Genomic DNA, 23,529 nt, shown 5'->3' on the forward strand with positions numbered 1-23,529 from the left:
AATCACTTAACCCTCCATTGCCTCAGGTACAAACTTAGATTGTGAACCCTCCTGGGACAGAGAAATATCCAGAGTACCTGAATGTAACTCACCCTGAGCTACTACTGAAAAAGGTGTGAGCAAAAGATTCTACATGGAATGTTGCTACTATTTGAGATTCTGTTTCTACTATTTGAGATTCTACATGGAATGTTAATGTTGCTATTCCGTTAGCAACATTCCATATAGAAGCCTGTCCTTGCAGATCAGCAATGCAGCCATGCAGGCTTCTGTTTCTGTGAGTCTGACATCCTGCACATACATGCAGGACGTCAGACTCACAGAAACAGAAGCCTGCGCAGCCGTGTTGCTGATCTGTAAAGGCAGGCTTCTACAGGGAACGTTGCTAGTGGAGGAGTGGCCTAGTGGTTAGAGCACGCACCGGTCTTGCAATCCAGAGGTGGCTGGTTCAAATCCTGCCGCTGCTCCTTGTGATCTTGGGCAAATCACTTAACCCTGCATTGCCCCAGGTACAAACTTAGATTGTGAGCCCTCCTGGGACAGAGAAATACCCAGTGTACCTGAATGTAACTCATCTTGAGCTACTACTGAAAAAGGTGTGAGCAAAATCTAAATAAATAAACACAGATTCAAATAAATACAGATTCTAGAATTCTAAAGAATAACAAGATTCCATGTAGAATTTCAAAGTGTAGCAACATTCTATGTAAAACCCCAGAGAGTAACAAGATTCTTTGGGGTGGAGGAGTGGCCTAGTGGTTAGAGCACCAGTCTTGCAATCCAGAGGTGGCTGGTTCAAATCCTGCCGCTGCTCCTTGTGATCTTGGGTAAATCACTTAACTCTCCATTGCCCCAGGTACAAACTTATTGTGAACCCTCCTGGGACAGAGAAATATCCAGAGTACCTGAATGTAACTCACCTTGAGCTACTACTGAGAAAGGTGTGAGCAAAATCTAAATAAATAATAAAGATCCTTAATTATAAATGTGGTCATTTCACAACTGCAGACATTAGAGGCACATTTTAAGTCAAAACTACAAATTAGCTAAAAGGACAGCCCAGCCCCATGGCATAAAGTCCTGTATGAGGGCCAACACTAGCGATCAAAGAAGAGACATTGGAGCTTTCTAACTGGCTGAATGCGGCTTCTCCTGCTGCCAGTGCTTGACAGTGGCAGATTCACAGCTGTTAACTTACCCAGTGCCAGAATGGATTTCAACTTACATCCCTCATGCCATGTGGAATCCGTAGTCCCTGATACTAACCATTGAAACCAGAACTGCTGGTTGCATAATGCAGGGCCGCTGAGAGGGGGAGGGGACAAAATTCCCTGGGGCATGGGACTAAGGGGGACCCGGCGCCAGGGTCAGGCCGCCGGCGCTGCAGTCCCCGGTCTCACCCGCTTGGCTCCGGGCCCCCTGCATTTGAAGCGGCAGTCGCAGATCTCCTCTCTTCTGGCCTTCCCTCCCTGTGTCCCGCCCTCACGGAAACCGGAAGTTACATCAGACAAGGGCGGGACACAGGGAGGGAAGGCCAGAAGAGAGGAGATTTGCGACTGCCGCTTCGAATGCAGGGGGCCCGGAGCCGTGGAGGCAGGCGGGTGAGACTGCGAACTGCAGCGATGGGGGGAGCGACAGAGGGCGGAGGCGAGGCGCCCTCGCCCCAGCCTAGTCTGTCGGTGGCCCTGGCATAATGCATCAGGGTAGGGTGGTCAGAAATCCAGGACAGGCCTAAAATGGTCCTACTGGAACTGGGTCAGTTGGCAGCTACGGAGACTCCCCTATAGTGTTCACATACCCTCCAAGCTGTCCTCCTGGTGGGCATTGACGGTTTCGTAGGAGTCCCAGCGGATGAGGGGGTCAGAGGTATTGTAATCCACGGAGATGCAGGGCCCGTTCTCCAGATGTTCCATCCCTATAAGTCAGAAACAGAATCCGTTTCAGAGCAGAAGCACTGTTGAAATCTAATTTCATTATTTACATAGATTTCCTAAAAGGCACCATCAAGTTAATGAGTCCTAGGAGGCATTAAAGCATTATTTACCACAGGTCCTGTTTCAGGCAGCAATATTTATTTACTAAAAATATATTGCAAATGCAGTAACACAGATTAGTAAATTGAACCCATAATGCATTTTTCTAGAAAAACCCAAGTAAAGTAGATTACAACAAACAAAATGAACAGTGGCTCATCAATAACTCTTGGAACAAACAGACATTGCCACAGAATGTCCTTTGTGTAGCTAATTTATTTTACTTCAAATGGTTCGCGAAGGTTCTGAAAGCGTTTCCTGCTTTTTCTCTTAAATCTAGCAGTTTTCTTCCCATTCAAGCTCAGTTGGAACTGGCTGAGCCTCCACTAACAGCTACCTGGGGGTTTCCCCATGTTATAACCCTTGCACCCCTTTTCCCTCTTGGGTTGCCACCTCATCCATTTCTGATTTTGCCTCGTTGCATGCATGCAGGCAGATGTAGCTCTACCGGACCGGGGCTGGGCACCGCCATTTTGTGCAGGGCGAGTTCAGAGGCAGGAGCAGTGGCGTTCCTAGCCTGGATGACACCCGGGGTGGATCGCCGATGCGCCCCCCCCCTGCGAAATGACACCTCCCCCCCTCTGGGTGCACGCTGCTGGGGGGGTGCTGCGACGCGCGCCTGTCGGCTCCAAGTTCACTAACTTCGCTCGTTCGCTGCAGCTCCCTCTGCCCCGGAACAGGAAGTAACCTGTTCCGGGGCAGAGGGAGCTGCAGCGAACGAGCGAAGTTAGCAAACTCAGAGCCGACAGGCGCGCACCGCAGCACCCCCCATCGGCGTGCACCCGGGGCGGACCGCCCCCACCTTGGTACGCCACTGGGCAGGAGAGAGGGAGCTGTTCCTCCCACCCTCTGATTTTGCCTGGGGGGGGGGGGCTGGGAGGGATATGCAGGGTAGGGGGTTCGGGGGCCACTGGACCACCAGAAAATATTTTAAGAAGAATCTGGGGGGGGGGGGGGGGGGGGGTTTACAAGAGGAATCGCAGGGAGAAAAGAAATAGAGAACTCAAGCAAGCAGCCTTTGCAGCTGCCTGTTTTGTTTTTCCCTCCTTTCCAACAGCTCCAGAGCAGATGTAAAATTCGCTTGTTAAAGCTGGGTGCTCTGGAGCTTTGCACCACCTGGAATGCTCATTAGAATACTAAGGAGCTCATTTGAACACATTTGCAAGGGGGTTTTGGTGGCTGCTAATGGCACATGATAGAGCCATGGAAAACCCTTTATGCATTACTCCCTAAATTAATGATTGCTGGGGGGGGGGGGGGGGGTACAGATTTAGGAGCTCTGCCTGCCTCTTGGGTCTTACACTTGCTCACATTAAACATCACCTACCATTGGGATGCCCAATTTCCCAGTCTCATAAGGTCCTCTTGCAATTTTTCCACAATCCTCTTGTGATTTAACAGCTTTAAATAACTTTGTGTAACCAGGAAATTTAATCACCTCACTAGTTATAACCATCTCCAGATAATCTGGGGAACCCCACTAACTACCCTTCTCCATTGAGAATACTGACCATTTAACCCTACTCTCTGTTTTCTATCTTTTAACCAGTTCTTAATCCACAATAGGACACTACCTCCTATCCCACGACTCTCCAATTTCCTCTGGAGTCTTTCATGAGGTACTTTGTCAAACGCCTTCTGAAAATCCAGATCCACAATATCAGGAACAGCTCCTGGCTGGATAAATAGCGCTTATCGGGCTATCCGTGAATATTCCCCGTCAGCGCTTAGTAGCTAACCAATTATACTGTGTGATATAACTGGCAATCTGCTAATATACTCTGTCAATATGTTTATGAAGAGGGACCCGCATTCACAAAAAAAAGTGTTCACGAGCTTTGCACCAATGCAGGCAGTTTCAAAACTGCCCCCCTTAAAACCTTAACATAATTAAGGACTGAAGTTACTAAAGTTACTACGATCGACCACAGTGACCTATTTCTTTGATTAGCCATTTGGCAGCTCCCAGACCCTCTTAGTGGTGTTTGAATGTTATTGTACAATATAGCTGAGCCCAGAGTTAAAAGCGGGCTGAAGAAGAGGCCGACAAACCTTGGATCTTCTCAGGACCATATGAGAACACAAACTCCACTTTGCCATACTCTGGAAACCGCTCATCTACAAATAAACACAAAAATAACACCAATCAGATTTCAATAAAAACGTCACATTGTTGATTGAGACATTTTCAAATACCGCATAGCTGTCAAGGCCTCTGGCAAATAGGGGAGCACTCTCCGGGTGGTCTCTGTAACAGTGACCTTTGCATCTGTTTTACAGCAGGTGCAAAGCCAGTGCTATAAAGCATGTGTAAGAATTTCAGGGGTCCTTTTACTAAGGTGCGCTGAAAAACGGGCTGCGCTAGTGTAGGAGCGTGTTTTGGGTGTGCGTAGATCCATTTTTCAGCATGCCTGTAAAAAAGGCTTTTTAAATATTTTGCAAAAAATGGACGTGTGGCGTGCGCCCATTTTGGATCGGAGACCCACCTTCTCCTTAATCCCATTCACATTCCTATTCAACCCTCAAACTCACTATCAGGGGGCCATTCACTAAAAATTAGTATGTGTGTCTGCCGCGGTGCCCATTTATCCCTTTCGGGCCCTGCAGCTCCTGCTGTTAGTGCATAGTAATTGTTAGTAAATGACTCCCAAGTGCCCTTAACGGAGTCGGCAGAAAGGCTCATTCTTCCCTCCTGCCAGCTTGATCCAGGCGTAACTCTGTCTTCAACATTTCTAGTACACTGCACATACAACTGGACAGCTTTTCACTGAATCAGTTTAGCCAGGTAGTCAGGTACGCTGTTACCTGGCTAAATGCAGCAAAATATCTGAGTAAAATTACCTGCATCTCTTTTGAACATTGAGCCTTATTGTAGACGATAGCAAATTGCCCCATCCTGCCTGCCCAGGTCCTCTGATCCAGGTTGCTAAGAATTTATCCCAGACATGAAGTGTGACTAACTGCAGGATGTTGCTCCTTACTTCTGGTTCTGTTTGTCTTTCTCTTTGGTTCAGTACGTGATTTTATATTCAGTCTAACCACCATAAGTCATTCTGTCCAAATCTCACCCCACCACGTGCTCGAACAATCCAAGCAGCCACCAAAACCAGTAAGGCCACTATCCAAACCTCTGGATCTCTAGCCTCACCCGTCCGTCAACTTATCGACACCAAACTAGCTGGTATCTAGGAAATGGCATATTTAACCTTCTAGCTGTCTCTAGATATTAGAAGAGCTGGCTAACCCTCTGTGGAGTAGGGAGTGGGTTCATCCGTAAAATCATAGCAGGTGAAGGGGTCCCTCCAAAGTCACACACTGTAGTAGGCTTACAGTTCTCTCCTTGAAGTTGCATCAGCTGAGGGTCACAAAATAATGATGAGACCACGCATAAGCTGCTGAAGGAACAAAGTTTCTCCTACATAAGTGCGCAACTATGGAACGCACTACCAAAGGCCATAAAAACAGCGCCCGACCTAACAATCTTCCAAAAACTACTGAAAACCAACTTGTTCAAGAAGGCATACCATAATGATCCATCCTAAATACTAGATAACTAGACTTTACATGAACTAGACAAAACTGAACTCTTTCCACTAGACTGATAGCCTTCGTTGCTACTAATGAAAGTTACACAATACGCACTACCACCTTCTTTCTCTTGCCGGAAATGAACTTTCGATAGTTGATTATCTAACTTATTTTATAATTCATTCAATCACTCAGGAACTTCAAGGCAATACCATATTTTACTGTACCATTTATGCGCCTTAATGCAATACTACTTGTAATTCTCTATCTGGAAATGGCGATCGCCATCACGGCATAATGTAAGCCACATTGAGCCTGCAAACTGGTGGGAAAATGTAGGATACAAATGCAACAAATAAAATAAAATTTAAAAAAGGTTGACGTGGTGGGGTGGCTACCCCTAGGCAACTGCTTGCAATGACTATTGGAAGTCAACCCTGTTTCCGGCCAGTCATAAATATATGTCTGTTGTACATTACCTGTATTGCATAACTGGTCCATCCAGTCTGCCCAACAGTCTCATTCATTATTAATTCAAGATTTAAAACAACAATGAAGGTGATACTATATACTTGATCATGGTCTTTCTTTGGTGTTTCTGGGACATAGACTGTAGATGTCTGACCGGCTCTGTCCTTATGCTCCAACTACTAGGCTTGCCATCAAAACCCACTCCAGTATCCAAATCTGTCTTATCATTTGTAGGACATAGACTGTAAAAGTCTTCCTGCAGTATCCTCATGTTCAAAATGCACATCTCACCTTATTTCACAAGGAAATAGTAACCCCCAGTGGCGATCCTAAGTGGGCTGCCACCTGGGGCAGATCACCGTTGCGCACCCCCCCCCCCCCCCACCCGGTGGAGGCATCCATCCCCCCAGGGTGCAGCACGACCCCCCCCCCCAGCGCAATGATACCCCCTCCCTGGCACATCAAGCCCCCATGACACCCCCCTCCCTGGCGCAATGACCCCCCCCAGGGTGCATTCTTGGCTGCTGGAGGGTGCAGAGAGCATCTACGCGCCTGTCGGCTCCACTGGCTCCCTGCTCCCTCTGCCCTGGAACAGGAAGTAACCTGTTCCGGGGCAGAGGGAGCAGGGAACCAACGGAGCTGACAGGCGCACGGCTGCTCTCTGCACCCTCCAGCAGCATGCACCCGGGGCGGACCGCCCCCACCACCCCGCCCTTGCTACGCCACTGGTAACCCCAAGCAGTCCACATTCTTCCACTTCCCAATCCACTTTTTCTCCCTCTCCATTTAATCCTCATGTAAAGTTTAAAATAGCAGCCGGAGAAATACGAGCTGCCAGCGCAGGAGTGCAAAGAAATGAAATTAGGCACATTTCCCGGCTCTTGTTTAATGTCATGAAACCATCAAGGGACACTGTATTTTTCCTGTTAGAAGGTAACCGATACCAAACTGACCGTAAACATGTCAAGCCAACACGGGCTGTGTGACTAAAACTGCTGCCCTGTTAAAGGGGAAAGGTCATCTATGTAGCACATGTGACCTGGAAACTATCTATAAAGGACTGTGGTGCCTGGAACAGGGCGATCTGCTGCTGCTTGCAACGCTTTCACACGGAGGTGAGAGGCGCTCTCATGTCAGTGCAGGGGGCCCGGCACAGAGGGGGGAGGGAGCGGCAGCAAGGAGGGTAGCTGGACATGGGAGGAGGGCAGGGGGGAGAGAAGAGAGTTGCTGGAGATGGGGAGAGAGCAGGGCAGAGAGGAGGGTTGCTGGACATGGGGGGGGGGGGCAGGAGAGAGAGCAGGGGGGGGGGGAGGCCAAGGGAAAGAGGAGGGTTGCTGGATATGGGGGGATGGCAGGGGAGAGAGCAGGGTTGGTGAACGGGGGGAGGCCAGGGGATACAGGAGGGCTGCTGGACATGGGGGGGGGAGGGCAGGGGAGAGAGCAGGGTTGCTGGACATGGATCGGGGGAGGGGAGAGCAGGGGAGTGAGGTTTGCTGGACATGGAGGTGAGAATTACAAATCTTGCCCGTTTTAGCGGGCTTAACGGCTAGTTTTAAAAGAATTCAAGAAAGACCGGGACAGACGCAATAGGAAATGAATGTAAAGCCAGAGATAAAGTATTTTCTGCAGTAAAGCCTAATGGGCAGAGACTTCATAAGGCCAGAGGTCATCATATTCCATCCTTCTGTATGTAATGTCCACAGAGGGTACTTTCAGATCTTGGAGCAATTGGTACAAATATCCATGGACTTTGCCCCAGTACAGATATTTTGAAAACCTTCCCTATACTGCAATATTTCCCTGCAAAGGCTATGGGTTTGGCACAGTATAATGCAGGGAAAGCGTACTGTAGCATTCCTCTGAAAATGCTTAGCGTTTGGTACACCACAGTGCAGGATTCTCCTAAAAACAGTCAAGGATTGACGAACTATAGTGCAGCATTCCCCCAGTAACGATCCCCTGAAAACACTATTGAGTATTTTGAACTAGCTCCAATGAATTCAGAATGCTGCAGCAAGACTGACAGAAGACTACGCCGACTATCAGTACTTTAGAGGGCCAAATTTAAAACTTTGTTTGATTTTCAGGGTCTTCAGATGAAACAGTTGAGGCTACCGAAAGGATAAGTTAGCTTTCTACACACTTTTGAGACCCTTAAGGTCCTCTCAAGGAACGTCATCTCATCAAAAGAAATTGTGCAATGTGATACCCGCCAGTGAGCTTTCTCAGGAGTAGCCCCCACACTCTGGAACTCACCCCTAGAGGGGCTATGTCTAACTCGTTCATTGCCACTTGTACTTGTTTTCCCCTCCCCCTTTTTTTCCTGTATAGCAACCCAAAGAGTAGCAAGATTCCAGAACCCCAAAGAGTGGCAAGATTCCAGAACCCCAAAGAATAGAAAGATTCCGGAACCGCAAAGAATAGCAAGATTCCAGAACCCCAAAGAACAGAAAGATTCCGGAACCGCAAAGAATAGCAAGATTCCAGAACCCCAAAGAGTGGCAAGATTCCAAGCTGCTGGTACCAACACAAGCAGTGGCTTCCCCAATGTCTATGCTTCCTTAAAAAAGGGTTTGGAGAGCTTCCTAAAAGAAAGGTACATAAGCCATTATTATTATTTCTAGGATAAGCAGCATAAAATGTATTGTACTGTTTTGGGATACGCTTAGCAATGTATGCGCGTAAATTCTAATATTTTTCCAATTAGTGCTCATTATTGCTTGTTAAGAGCTGTTAACAACGCTTAACAGCTTGTTAAAACAATTAATCTATAAACGTAGTTATAAAATATGCCTGGATTTATACATGGAATCGCAAGTAAATCTAGGCGTGCTATATAGAATCCAAGGGAAAGCGGGACACCCATAGAATTCAGACAATATCTTTTGTCACTGTTAAGGATCGTCCTGGTTGCCTATCATCTGTGCCCATACTGGAGCCACCAGTATCAGCTTTCATACAGGAAAGTGATCGGTCAGTGGGATTTTCACTACTCTGTTTTAAAAGGATAAAGACGTTACTTTACCTTTAAATGCCTCATCCAGATCCTCCTTCCCAAAGGTGAGGCCAAGGTCATGGATGGTACAGGTGTGGAACTGCACACGGAAGATGACATCCCGGCTTGGGCATCGGAACTTCTTGTGATAACACTTCAGCTGCAGAGAAAAGGAGCGGAGGAGGTGAGCAAGAAACACAGCAAAAGACGTAATTCTGCACTCCACTTCACCTCTTTCAGCTCAACAGTGTGCTTATGTCATTCTGAGGGGGGGCAAGTGTGGACAGGAAAAACGGGGGCCGCTACATCATTCAGTTCATCACTCCCAACCGATAATCTTAGCGATCTAAGGGTCCTTTTACTAAGCCGCCTCCTACATGCGTCAATTTGGAGTTACCGCCCAGTTACCGTGTGGTCCAGGGAGTAATTTTGTTTTTTCATGTGCATCCGCTACGCGCGCTGGAAAATATTTTTTATTTTCCTGCGCGTGACGGAAAACGGGCGGTAATCGTCATATTACGCACGTAGACAATTACCACACGGTTACCGTGTGAGACCTTACCAATGAGTCAATGGGTTGTGGTAAGGTCTCAGACCCAAAATGGACGTTCACCAATTATTATTTTCACGCACATCCATTTTCGGCAAAATATTTTTTAAAGGCCTTTTTTTTACAGATGCACTGAAATATGGATCTGCACAAGGCCAAAACACATTCCTACACTACACAGCCCATTTTTCAGCGCTCCTTAGTAAAAAAGACCCCTCAAGCAGGCAAGAGAGGCTCCAGCACACTTAAATCACCTGGAGCTTCCCAACCACCGATGAACATTGGTTCTAACTTCCCACTGAAAAATGGGAAGATTAGGGACGGTTAAGGTAGGAGGCGTTGGAGAAAAACCGACAATTATGCAGGTGCCGGCAATGTCCAGAGCCAGGACCCACGTAGCTAATTTGGCCAAGTTGGGACAGCTCAAAAGCTGTCCTAAATACGCCAGGTTAGCTATAAGAGTCCCGGCATTGAACATCGGCTGGAACCCACATAAGTTTTTTTTTTTTTTGCCTCCACGATCCTTCTATCACCCACGATGCAGCCCTCTTCTTGGCATCCCCCCTCCCCCCCCCCCGGCCAGAGTATGCACCCCCTGGGTCTACCTGATATCCATGGTGGTCCAGTGGACATGATGGGAACAGGAGCGAACCCAATCGCTCCTGCCCCTTGCAGTTGCCTTCACAAAAAGGCTGCCATAATTTTGGGTGGCATCTCACAATAGTACATACAGTGGTGTTCCTTGGTTGGCTACCACCCGGGGTGGATCACCACTGTGCACCCCCCCCCCACCCAGGTGCACCCGACACCCCTACAGGTGCAGCGTTCCCCCCACCCCAGCACATCACCTCCAAGCCCCTCCACCCAGGTGCATTCTTCTTACCTGCTGGGGTGTTGGGAGCAGCTGTGCTCCAGTTGGCTCCACCGGTTCCCTGCTCCGGGGCAAAGGAAACCGGAGGAGCCAACAGCCACACGTCTGCTCCCTGCACCCCTCCTGCAGCTTTCACCTGGAGTGGACTGCTCCCGCCACCCCGCCCCTCTATACCCCTGCGAGAGGTCACAGCAGTCATTTTCAACAGCCAGCTGTAAGGAGCAGGAGCAAGTGGGTTTTGCTCCTGCCCCCATGGCCCCCACTGGACCACCAGTGTGCTAAGGGACTGACTATCGGCTGGAATAAATATAAAAATATTTTGCTGTATAACTTTGCAAAGTAGAGAGATTCAAATGGCTTTGAAAGAATTAATTTGAAATTGTTTATTTATTGGAGCGTATGTTGTGAAATTTCTTTTGCAATTTCTTAAAATACGTCTGCTAGGTTGGCTTTGTGGCTCAGCGGCAGCACTGGGTTCTAGTCCCGGCTCAGGTCTTCTGCTTCATGTGTCAGCTGAGACTGAAGATACTGCATAGACAGCATTCGCAGCCCTAGGGAGGTGGGCAGATGGAGTCAGTCTTAATGCAATGGCGACACCTAGTGGTCGGATTAAAGAGTCCTTGACTGCAGGGCTCCAGGAAGAGACCTCATGTGTTGCTCCCAACAGCGGACTGTGGCTGTAATGATTGGTTTAAACAAGCTGGGAGGGGATACGAAACCGGGGGAAACCCCACAGAGAGTTGCAAATAACGATTCATAATTCCTGATCTGAGCCCTGGTTCTGACTAAAGTAGAAAAAGCAGGATGAAACTGATGGGTCAAAAATATTTAAATACTTTTGAGGGAGTAAAGGGGGGAGGGGGGTCATGCCTTAATCTCTACAGTGCTCATCTGGTCATTTAGAGCACCTTTTTGTGACTTTTAGTCATGATTGGAACAGGTCTAAACCAAAACGTCTAACTTTTAGCCCTGGACGTTTTAGCTTTGTTCCATTATGGCCGAAAAAATGTCCAGTTTTTGGGAACTCCCCAACACATCCCCAAAAAAAGAGTCCAAAATCTCCTCCAAAAAATGCCAAACACACAAAACAACAAGAGCGGAAGAAGACCAAAAAACCAGACTGAAAAACCACGGATGGTAAGAGCACCAAAGAAGTTTTATTTGGACCCTACATGGTCCGTGTTTCAGCCAAAAGGCCTTCTTCAGGGGTCTTCAAATTGACGCATATAGATGTTTCTCCGAAACTCTCATAAAGTAGAAGGACATGAGCGAAGTGTTGACGCTGCAATCTGTAAAAGCCTTTTGGCCGAAACACGGACCGTGTAGGGTCCAAATAAAACTTCTTTGGTGCTCTTACCATCCGTGGTTTTTCAGTCTGGTTTTTTGGCCTTCTTCCGCTCTTGTTGTTGTTTTTTGCCCAATATATCCCCGACATGCTCCCTTGTGATTTGGACACACTGCATAGAAAAAAAAAGTCTTTAAAATGGGTTTCAAAAAATAGCGATTTGTGCCGCTCTTCCGACGTTTTTCTGTTTCGAAAATGAGCCCCTTAACTTACCCGTCCAAAATCACGTTTGCACCCCGCCTGTGGACTGAAACTACGGAGCTCTTTTAATGAAATACCCTAGGCAGTTAGCATGTGAATTAGGGTGAGGTAACTGTTAGTGCATAGTGACAGCGACCATCGCTACGCTGGCATGACAGTGTGCGCTATTCATGTACTAACTCAACGCCTATTACTGGGTGTGGAATGAGTATGGACTGGTCCACGAAAACAGCAGGGTAACCGATCTGCAAACTCCAAGATGGAAAACAGACAAAGCAGATACGTATATGAAAAAGATGGTATTTAATGGAAATTGAAATTAGAAAGCCCGACACAGGCCGTGTTTCGCCCAACTGGGCTCCATCAGGGCCTAAAAAACAAACAATTCTATGACAATTAAAAACAACTACTACTACTACTTAGCATTTCTATAGCGCTGCCAGGGTTACGCAGCGCTGTACAAGTTTAAACATGGGGAAGGACAGTCCCTGCTCAAGAGAGCTTACAATCTAAAGGTAATAAGCTATGTAGTCAGTGTAGGTATCATGAATGGGGAAGGTGGTTAGGCGCCAAAAGCAAGGGAGAAGAGATGGGCTTTGAGTAAGGACTTGAAAATGGGCAGGGAGGGCGCATGACGTATGGGCTCGGGAAGTCTGTTCCAGGCATAAGGTGATGTGAGGCAGAAGGGGCGGAGTCTGGAGTTAGCGGTGGTGGAGAAGGGTACAGATAGGAGTGCTTTGTCCTGGGAGCGGAGGTTACGGGTGGGAACATATGGGGAGAGGAGGGGTAGAGAGGTAATGGGGGGCTGCAGATTGAGTGCACTTGAAGGTCAATAGGAGAAGCTTGAACTGTATACGGTAGCGGATCGGGAGCCAGTGAAGCGACTTGAGGAGAGGGGTGATATGAGAGTATTGGTTCACGCGGTAGATAAGACGTGCGGCGGAATTTTGGACAGATTGAAGGGGGGATAGATGGTTAAGCGGGAGGCCAGTGAGAAGAAGGTTGCAATAGTCAAGACGAGAGGTAACGAGTGAGTGGACGAGGGTTCGGGTGGTCTGTTCAGAGAGGAATGGGCGAATTTTGCTAATATTATAGAGGAAGAAGCAGAGTTACTCATAATTTAAAATATATATACATTTATAATTCAACTTTTGTATATCCATATTTATCTTTATGATATTTTATTTATGTGTTAGATCGTATCATCATGGTGTTTTGTATTATCTGCCGAATCTTCAATTATGGTTATATATATTTTATGTTTATATATTTTAAATTATGAGTAACTCTGCTTCTAATTGTTTTTATTGTTTTTAATTGTCATATAATTGTTTGTTTTCTAGCCCCTGATGCAGCCCAGTTAGGCAAAACACGGCCTGTGTTGGGCTTTCTAATTTCGATTTCCATTAAATAGCATTTTTTTCATATACGTATCTGCTTTGTCTGTTTTCCACCATGAGTATGGACTGTGCATGAAGTTAGTGTACAGACCTTATCATGCACTGTTACTGCTGACGATAGCGTGATTGCACCAGTCAGTACTTTTTGTAAGGTACCTGTTTGGAAGCATACTGAGAACATCCCTCACCATATGTGACTGCTCAATATGGCGGGTGCGCAAGGACCCACAGCACCCGCAGAGCTAAGTGCTTCATTGTGTCTAACGAGGGGCAATTTGTTTTGAATTTAGTACCCCAGATCGTTTTGAAAAGTTGGCACTTGCACCTGACTTTCAGCTCACAGACTTTGCAATTAACATGCAGTAATTAAGAGTAAACGATGGTAGATACCAGATAACTCCATGACCTTGAGACAAAGAGCTGCCAATTTACCCAAATCCAGGGGAGAGATGTCTGGCCAGTCTTGGATTTTCTAACGCCCCCACCCTGATGCATTATGGTGTCTGCAGTGCTGATTCCAATGGGTAGAATCAGGGACTACAATTGTCGCACTGCACTTGGATGTAAGTTCAAACCCAGGAGTGGTCCAAAGGTCTCTGTCTTGCAACTGGATACATTCGAAGTTCTGGAGATGGGCTCGGCTAGTCCTGCTTTTACCCGGTTGTATATTGCTAGCAGGGTAGACTGACCATTCAGGCAACCGGGCAATGCCCGAGGGCCCAGAGGCTTTGCCCGCATACCCCCACACACTACATCCCTCCCCGGTCCTACCTTTAAAGGTGCGCTGCTGGTGATCTAGTGACCTCTGCAGAGGGGGGAGGGGGGACACATGTTCTTTCCTGCCAATTGTGCTGCCGCTATTCCCCCTGTCCGACACCGCTGTATTTTAAAAATGGCAACCGAGACTCCTTGCGGAAGTCTTGCGAGACTGTCGAGACCCGTGAGACTACCGTGGGATGTCTCGGCTGCCATTTTGAAAAGATGTCAGCGCCGGCAGGCGGGGAAATAGGGCAGTGCAGTGGGCAGGAAAGAACATGCTTCCCCCCCCCCCCCCCCCCGCAGAGATAAGTAGACTACCAGGGCCCTTCAGGTAGGACCGGGGCAGCAAGAGTGTCGGCTGCGGTGGTAGGGGGGCAGCAGCATGGTGGTGGTGGGGGGGGGGGGATGTCGGGCAGCAGCTGGGCGGTGGACCCAGACCACTCAGTCCACCCCTGATTGCTAGTTGGCAACCATGCCACATGGCAGCAAAGTACAATGCCAGCCTGCGGCAAGGCAAACCAATCTCATACATACAATTAAACAACTCATTGTGGCATAGCAGGTGCCTCAGAGGACTTTTACTTAAACGTATCACTTAGAACTCTACTCTGGTTTGCACAGGTTCAATAACACATGATAGCAAGGAAAAAAAAACATATAGAGGAAAGGAAGAGGGAGGAGCCATAGAGCTGTCGGCACTCAATGGGTGTTTGCAAGAAGGGCGTTATTCCCCATGGTAAGCACCTACCATGCTTTAGCTAGCCATAGTGATAATGTAGGAAGTACCAGTATTTTCTATGTGATGCTTTCAATGGAAGCAAAGCCCGGACTGGATCAATGTGTCCTCCTTTTTATGGAGCCATATGGTAACCCTATGTGCGGTACATCTAGCTGCTGGCGGTAAGTTTAATCAAGCTGCCTTGTAGAACACCGAGGTGTATTTTCAAAGCAGTTAGACTTACAAACTTAAATTGTAAGTCAAAGTGCTTTGAAAATGAGCCCCACAGCATCCTGAATTTGGTTTCCCCAGTGAAAAATCTCAGGATCGCACAGCACTGCAATACCAGTTAATGTTTCTAACAGTACGACCAAAAGACATCCAAAAAGGAATCATTTCTGGTCGCTGTCACCAAATATGGGCCACACATTTACGGCATTTCTCGGAAGCAGCAGGAAACCGTGTGTTATGCACCGGGGATTCAGCGTGCTCAAACAGTTTGTTCTCTTAAAGTTTGTGTTTTCCCCAAGCTGATGGTCACGTAAAACCATCAGCAACTGCACTGTTAACACTGAAGCCAGCCCTGGCAGAGTTATGAACAATCGCCATCCCCTTGTGACTCTTCCGGCACTTACAAGAATGTCGCCCTTGAGAAGGAGCCCGGGCTCAATGGTGATACAGATGCTCGTCTGGCTGTCTCCCTGCACAGTGCTGTGGAAAGGAGAAAAAAGTGAGGAGGGGGTCTACATGGCAAAGAGAAAACCAACATATCCACTCATACCAATAATTAATGCCAACCCTATCCTAGGCCACTTCATCCTGCTTTTCATGCATCCTTATCGATCCTCCATACTCGGGATGATGTGTGAAGGACACTAGAACTGGATTCGTTTTCCCAGGCTGACTGGGAGTGGATGATTCATGCCTGTGAGTATAGGACAATTCAAACAAGGCACCACATTTACGAGCCATTTGAGTGCCTAAATGTACAGAATACTGTCACTTATGCACGATGACTAACCGCTGTTGGATAAAGGTACACACAGGGGCAGACTGAGATTGGGCCCCCGGGCACTGGGGGTGGTCTGGGACCCCCACCCGGTCGCTGCCCGACACCCCCCCTCACTTTGAATGTAGTTGCAAAAAAAAAAAAAAAAAACCTCAGAAAGGTGGTATATCAAGTCCCATTTCCCTTCCCTTTCTAGGCAGTGGCCTCCCCCTCACAGAACACTGGAGGACAAGGGGGGCACAGGCAGCCCAACATCCTTCTAAGACAAACCAGCCTGGTGTTGGAAAGGGAGGGACCTGGGACTCCTGGGTGTAGCACCCCTAGGCTAAGGGATTATCAACCCCAGACGTAGTCAGACTTTAGGTTGACCTTTATCCTTTTTTCCCAATCCTACTCTCCAACCTAAACCAGCCTACATGACCAGAGCTGGCTGCACAGGATAGTCTCACCTACCACCTGCTGGAGACTGAGAAATACTGGCTAGCTGTGGGCTGCACAGGATACTGTTGTTATGAAGTCAGTGGTTCTCAGTCTCCATCTTTTGGTAGGAGAGCTCTCATTTGGACTGGTTTGCAAGGATCCTAAGGAACAGCCTCATTACCACTTTCCTGAAATGCACATGAACTCTGCTGACATCACCAACATCTGGAAAAGGGTGTAAAAGGTCCACTGAGCAGGCTTGGGCCAAGATGTTGGCTTGCACTAAATGCAAGAAGCCAAATACATTTGTTGACACCCAGTCCCTATAGAGATTCACTTAATATGGACAAAACCACACATATGTGCCCCGATGACAGGGGAAAACTAAATACAAACCAGAATCAGTCACTGTTGCAAAAAAAATAATTTTATAATTAGAAGAAACTAAGGGGGTGTGTTCAATTGGATTTACAGAAGAATGATATCTATGTACAGATCCAACAAGGAGGAAGTGCCTGGAGCAGAAGGGAACATGGTAGGAAGTGATCTGGAACAACATCCTAGGAAAGGCAGGATATTATGGGTATTGTTCCTATTAACTCCAGACCTCATGCACAGAAATCACTACTAGACTGATTATTTATGAGAACAATGATCTGTATGAGAAATGCTCTCCTCGTAGCACTGAAGAGGGGCATTCCTGGAGGCAGTGGCGTACCAAGAGGGGGGGGCATAGGTGCGGTCCGCCCCAGGTGCACGCCGCTGGGGGGGGGGGTGTCGCGCGCCTGTCCGCTATGTTCGTTCTGTGCTCCCTCTGCCCCGGAACAGGTTACTTCCTGTTCCGGGGCAGAGGGAGCATGGAAACGAACGAAGCGGACAGGGGCGTGGCACCCCCCCCCCCAGCGGCGTGCACACGGGGGTGGGGTATCCTTTCGCCAGGGGGGGTCACGCTGCACCCGGGGGGCGGGGCACATTGGCGATCCGCCCCGGGTGTCAGCCCCCCTAGGAACGCCACTGCCTGAAGGACTATATGTTCAAAATGGCATTATCAAGACTGTCCATAGCCCCTCCCCACCTTTCATCTACCTGCAGAAAAAGGAGGTGAACAGTTTGTGGGAACGCCTGTACCAGTGTACCCACATCAGTGAACTTATTAAGAAAAGCATGCATGTCATTTTCTTTGAAAAGCGTCTATCATGTCTGTAGGGAAAAAAAACAGCCTGAAAACTTTGCAACTAAACAGACTAATGTAAAAAAAGAAAAAAGAAAACCATTGCAACAAACAGCTGACGTGGAAAATAAAGCATCCAAAAATCAGAGAAAAGAATGCATTTAAAGCCAAGAAGCGATACCTACTAGATTCCAGAGGTATACACGGGTTGCATGGCTTGGTAGATTCTGAGGAACGGACGACAACCTGAAATGTTGAACAGGAAGAATGTGTGAAAGGAACAGCCTGGTCACTTCAGGACAGATAGGGGAAAGAAACTTTAAAATCAGGGTGTGTAAATCCTGCTACATGCTGGTGGATGAAATCACCCTGGCTTGAAACTGAGGCCGAAGGAACAGTGAGGGGATAATGGTATTTCTGAAGATTCAAGCCTACAGACTTTTTCTTACACTATTAGTTTCTAGGTGTCACTCTCAAAATTTTGCCTCTGTAAACTTTAAGCAGCTCCACCTGGATAAAACACCAGGAGTACTGAACCATTTCTCCGTCTGTGAGTTGACAGTAGTGGGCAACCAAAAGTGAATCTGTAGCCAAAATTGCTGCTCGGTTTCGGCTGAAACTGAAATTGCCCCTCCCCCAAACCATACCAACCTCCATTCCCTCCTCCCTCCTCCTGAACAATAACAGCCTCCACTCCCTCCTCTCTCTCCCTCCCTCTTTCCTCCCCCCCCCCCCAACAAAGCTAGCCCCTTCTCCCTCCTGCCCCCCTGACCTGTGGAAGCCATTTTGATATTGGAGCCTGCATGGGCAGGAGCAACTGGGTATCGCTCTTGTCCCAAATACCCACAAAACCATGAGGGACTCTAAGGTAGACCCAGAGGGGGGCCTACAGATGGGACCAGGGTAGGGTCGCTCCTGTTCAGTGGAGGGGTGGGGGGAGTGAGGAAGAGGGGGGTCGGGCCCTGCACCTGTTCGTGGGGTGGGGAGCAAGGACTACGGGACACTGGTGGAAGCTTTATGGGTACACAGCAATCCAGCATAGAGTTTCAGTTTCAGCTGAAAATGCACTAGCATTTTCAGCCGAAACTGAAACAAGGCTGAATTTGGATTTTGGACTGGTTTCGGCACCAAGACCAAAACCGTAACTGAAATTCGGTCGGCCTCTACATGACAGGAGTACTGGGCTGCCAACAAGTGAAAGCTCTGCTGATGGGAAGACAGAGCAGGCCTTGACCTTCCAGGGCAATGTGCTGTACTCTACAGGGACAGAACCGACCAGCGAACTGAACCCAAGCTGAGAGACTGAATCTCCAAACAAGGACGAAGTTGGCATTATGAAGGTTTCCTAAAGGGCAGCTTGGAAAGGAATAGGTAATCTTGGCTGGAGGTAAAGTCAAGGAGATGTCTGAGGTAAAACCACAGCCCCTGTTAGTCTCTGTCGGAGACTGCAGGCAGTTCCGAATACCTCCGTAAAGTTAATCTGTGGTGCCAAGAAGTTTGACAGTGGTTCCCTTGCACAACACCAGATCATGTTTAAGATTCTCAGTCTTGATCATCAGATTTACCACTATTGGTTTCCCATTTTTTAAATATATTTTTCTCGTTCCCTATAATCCCTTCATAGACTCTTCGATCTGCTCAGCAGCACTAACACCCACTTTTTTGCAGACCTAATGATTTCACCTGGACTTTTTATTTATTTATTTATTTGTTGCATTTGTATCCCACATTTCCCACCCATTTGCAAGCTCAATGTGGCTTACATTGTTCCGCCATGGCTATCGCCATACCAGAATAAAAGATACAATTAGTAATTACATAAGAACATGGATAACATCAAACATATAAACGGCGAGTGACCAAACTCACTCGCAAATGCACAGTAGAGACTTCCCTCTCTGTCCCGTCCCCGCGTCAATATGTGATGACGGGGGCGGGATAGAGAGGGAAACTGCGCTCCCCCCCCCCGAGGTCGCTGCCACCGCCCCTCCACCCGTCCCGGGCCCTCTGATCGCAATAATATCAACTTACAGTCGCTGCAGCACGCAGATCAGCTGAGCTCCGTCGGCCTCTGTCCCTGCTGTGTTCCCGCCCTCTACCGACGGTACGTCACACGAGGGTGGACACAGGCAGAGAAGGAAGGCCAGGCCGACGGAGGGCTCAGCTGATCTGCGTGCTGCAGCGATGTAAGTTGAATTAAGTAGCGACCAGAGGGCCCGGGCCGGTGGGAGGGGTGGTGGCGGCAGCGACGATGTTCTGGGGGGGGGGGGGGGGTAATGGTAGCGGCAGACCTCGGGGGGTGGCCTTGGAAACCCCCATTTCAATAGTAGCCCGCTTTAACGGGCTCAACGGCTAGTAATGGAGTAAAGCATAAAGAGATCATTATCGGAATAACAGATAAAGCGTAATGTTTTAGAGTTGATATGATGGATCGTTATGGTATGCTCTGTTGAAGAGGTAGGGCTTCACTTTTCCCTTAAATCTCAGCCAGGACACTTAGCACATGTGATGAGCTAATGCTCACAATCGACCCCTTTATGGCATCTGCATATTTGTCATGCTTAGTAATTATAACTATCCTCGTCTGTTATTCATAGTACCCTTATACGACCGATTGTAACGTAGATTTCCTTTGTTGATTCCCTTCACTTACCCTAGATATTACTGATTATTTGTAAACCCACTTAGAGTTTTTTTACCTCTTTGAAGTATAGAAAATAAAGATGAACTGTGGAATATCTAGAAGGAAAGGGAACAGGCTAATTTACCTCCTTTGGACTCGAAGCTGGGGATCCCGTGCATGATGACATGATGGAGAAACAAGGGGCTTATTGTTCATTTTGATGGTGCCGAGAGCAGGCCACTGAAGTAATGAATGTACCTGAAAGAGAGCCAACATGAGTTCATGGCTTTAATGTCGTACTAATATCAAAGTCTTAATTAATTATTTATTTATTGCATTTGTACCCCACCTTATCCCACCTTTTTGCAGGCTCAATGTGGCTTACAGAGTAAGGTTATGATAAAGTCAGTACATGATTTAAATACAGTTGATCATAAGCTGAGGTAAGAGAGGTGATAGATGGGCTGGTGTTGGGTAGGTTGTATGAGAAAATGTTTTAGGTGTGTTTGGGGTAATTGAAGAAAGGAATCCCTCAAAAATAGTTCACACTAAATTATCAAAAAGATAATCCTGTCCAAACAAGCCTGAGTGAAGAGGCATAAAGGCAAGTCACTCTAACTAATAAAAAATATTCCCTTATCTCTAGTTTGTCCTGTTTGTCTGTCCTAATTAGATTGTGAGCTCTGTCAAGCAGGGACTGTCTCTTCATGTTCAAGTGTACAGCGCTGCGTACGTCTAGTAGCGCTTTAGAAATAAGTAGTAGTAGTCTTTGGGATTCCGGAATCTTGCTACTCTTTGGGATTCCGGAATCTTGCTACTGTTTGTCCTTATCTCTTATTTGTCCTGTTTGTCTGTCCTAATTAGATTGTAAGCTCTGTCGAGCAGGGACTGTCTCTTCATGTTCAAGTGTACAGCGCTGCATACGTCTAGTAGCGCTATAGAAATGATAAGTAGTAGTAGTAGTAGTCTTTGGGATTCCAGAATCTTGCTACTCTTTGGAATTCTGGAATCTTGCTACTGTTTGTCCTTATCCCTTATTTGTCCTGTTTGTCTGTCCTAATTCGATTGTAAGCTCTGTTGAGCAGGGACTGTCTCTTCATGTTCAAGTGTACAGCACTGCGTACGTCTAGTAGCGCTTTAGAAATGATAAGTAGTAGTAGGAAAATGGGGCCTCAGTGAGTGCCGTAGCCAACGTTCTGCTCAAAACCACTTGTAAAAGTCGGCTGCAAACGGCTATTCAATCATAGGCTCTCCTCAAAACCCCCCCAAATTGCATTTAAATATAGAGCGATGAAAACTTTATTTTTTCATTGGAGGCTTGTTTGGACAGGATTACCTTTTTAATGTCATACTAGTCACAAACAGAAGGGGAAAAAAGAACCTCCATGGATGGAATGCACACCAGGGGAAAACAGTAGCAGAAAAAAAAGGAAACCTCTCGCAGGTCGTGTCCAAAAATCTTCTTTATTTCAGCAAACTTCAAGAGTAGTAAAGGAGACCTGACACGACTCATGTTTCGGCCCTACTGGGCTGCATCAGGGGGGTCTAGGAATTAAGTCAAATCTTACATATTCCCAGAAGGAGCATCAGAAAAAGTCTCCACTTGCAATCCTGAAAAAAAGCACTTGGACAACAAACCGCTGGCTTGACGCTGTATACTGGTCTTGAAGTTTGCTGAAATAAAGAAGTCTTTTGGACACCATCTGCGAGAGGTTTCCTTTTTTCCTCTACTGTTTTCGCCTGGATACTACCATGGTCTCAAGCACATAAAAATAGATAAAGAAGCACAAAAACCTGCTTTAAAAAAAAAGAAAGAGTGGAATCAAGTCAGTCTGACGCAATCCTAAACGTTGTAGAATTCCACACTCATACTCAATTCAGTTCAGGTCTTATATTCCACTAATATCCCCCGTTTGGGATCAGTGCAGTTTACATTTTAGGTGGGACAACGTTGGTACAATAATATGGGCATGACATTATATGAATACAATCTCGTTTTAAGGTAGGCCTTATGTGAGTAGAATCTCTTGGTTAGCTACAATGTTGTGTGACATTGGAGGATGTAAGAGTGGTTGGTATTGTTTGTTTTGATAGTTCATCTGGGGAGTTAACGATGTTATGTTTCTTATGTAGCAGTCTTTGGGAACAGCAGTGGCATGGCAAGGGCGGGTGCACGCTGCTGGAGGGTGCAGAGAGCAGGTGGGGGGAAGAGAGGGTGGTGGTTGGGAGGTGAGGATAGGGGAGGGCAGACTTATACGGTCTGTACCAGAGCCGGTGATGGGAGGCGGGACTAGTGGTTGGGAGGCAGGAAATACTGCTGGGCAGACTTATATGGTCTGTGCCCTGAAAAGGACAGGTACAAATTCAAGGTAAGGTATACACATATGAGTTTGTCTTGGGCAGACTGGATGGACCATGCAGGTCTTTTTCTGCCGTCATCTACTATGTTACTATGTCTACTTTATATATGCAAATAGCTCCTGGTCTTTACTGTCCACTTTGCTATGATGATTTTGGAAGGTTTCTGGCACCACCTGGTGGTGTCCTCTAGATATGCACTTTTTTCCAAATACACTACAGTGGGTAAGGAAAGTTACATAGGAACATAAAAGTAGCCATACTGGGTCAGACCAATGGTCCATCTAGCCCAGTATCCTGTTTTCCAAACAGTGGCCAAGCCAAGTCACAAGTCCCTGGCAGAAACCCAAATAGTATCAACATTCCATGCAGAACCCCAAAGAATAGCAAGATTCTGGAATCCTAAAGAGTGACAAGATTCCATGCAGAATCTCTAAGAGTAGCAACATTCCATGCAGAACCCCAAAGAATAGCAAGATTCTGGAATCCTAAAGAGTGACAAGATTCCATGCAGCATCTCAGAGTAGCAACATTCCATACGACAAATCCCAGGGCAAGCAGTTGCTTCCCATGTCTGTCTCAATGGCAGACTATGGACTTTTCCTCCAGGAATCTGTCTAAATCTTTTTTAAACCCAGATATGCTAACTGCTGTTACCACCTCCTCCGGCAACGAGTTCCAGAGTGATGAGTAAAAAAATATTTCCTCCTATTTGTTTTTAAAGTATTTCCATATTCATTGAACAAGAAAGGGCATTTAAAGTGGAAAGTGTTCCCCTCAGGACTGATTGTAGAATGCATCTTGTGACAAATAATGAGTTTAGGTATTACTCTTATTGAAATAGCATCAGTATTATCTATGCAGTAAGATGCCCAAAAATGGAGGAAAGGAGAAACAGGGGTGATATGATACAGACGTTCAAATATTGAAAGATATTAATCCACAACGAACCTTTTCCATAGATGGGAAGGCGGTAGAACTAGAGGAGATGAAATGAGATTGAAGGGGGGCAGACTCAAGAAAAATGTCAGGAAGTATTTTTTCACGGAGAGAGTGGTGGATACTTGGAATGCCCTC

The 23,529-nt window shown here is 47.0% G+C and overlaps 1 protein-coding gene and 1 long non-coding RNA gene across 2 annotated transcripts in view; both read right to left on the reverse strand.

Moving 5' to 3' along the window:
* Positions 1-20,348, reverse strand: part of TNS1 (tensin 1) — a 171,217-nt gene extending 150,869 nt beyond the window's left edge. Inside the window, exons 1-6 of the mRNA XM_030208848.1 lie at positions 20,240-20,348; positions 17,657-17,717; positions 15,507-15,582; positions 9,058-9,187; positions 4,086-4,151; positions 1,799-1,915 (exon numbers count right to left, since the gene is read on the reverse strand). Of these exons, the coding sequence (XP_030064708.1) occupies positions 1,799-1,915; positions 4,086-4,151; positions 9,058-9,187; positions 15,507-15,582; positions 17,657-17,717; positions 20,240-20,273 (484 nt within the window). The 5' untranslated portion in view covers positions 20,274-20,348. The remainder of the gene's footprint in view (positions 1-1,798; positions 1,916-4,085; positions 4,152-9,057; positions 9,188-15,506; positions 15,583-17,656; positions 17,718-20,239) is intronic.
* LOC115473761 overlaps positions 1-23,529 on the reverse strand; it is a 1,161,257-nt gene that overhangs the window by 768,283 nt on the left and 369,445 nt on the right. The gene's annotated exons all lie outside the window — the stretch shown is intronic.

Source organism: Microcaecilia unicolor, chromosome 7 (assembly GCF_901765095.1).
Source record: "Microcaecilia unicolor chromosome 7, aMicUni1.1, whole genome shotgun sequence".
NCBI classification, from domain to species: Eukaryota; Metazoa; Chordata; class Amphibia; order Gymnophiona; family Siphonopidae; genus Microcaecilia; species Microcaecilia unicolor.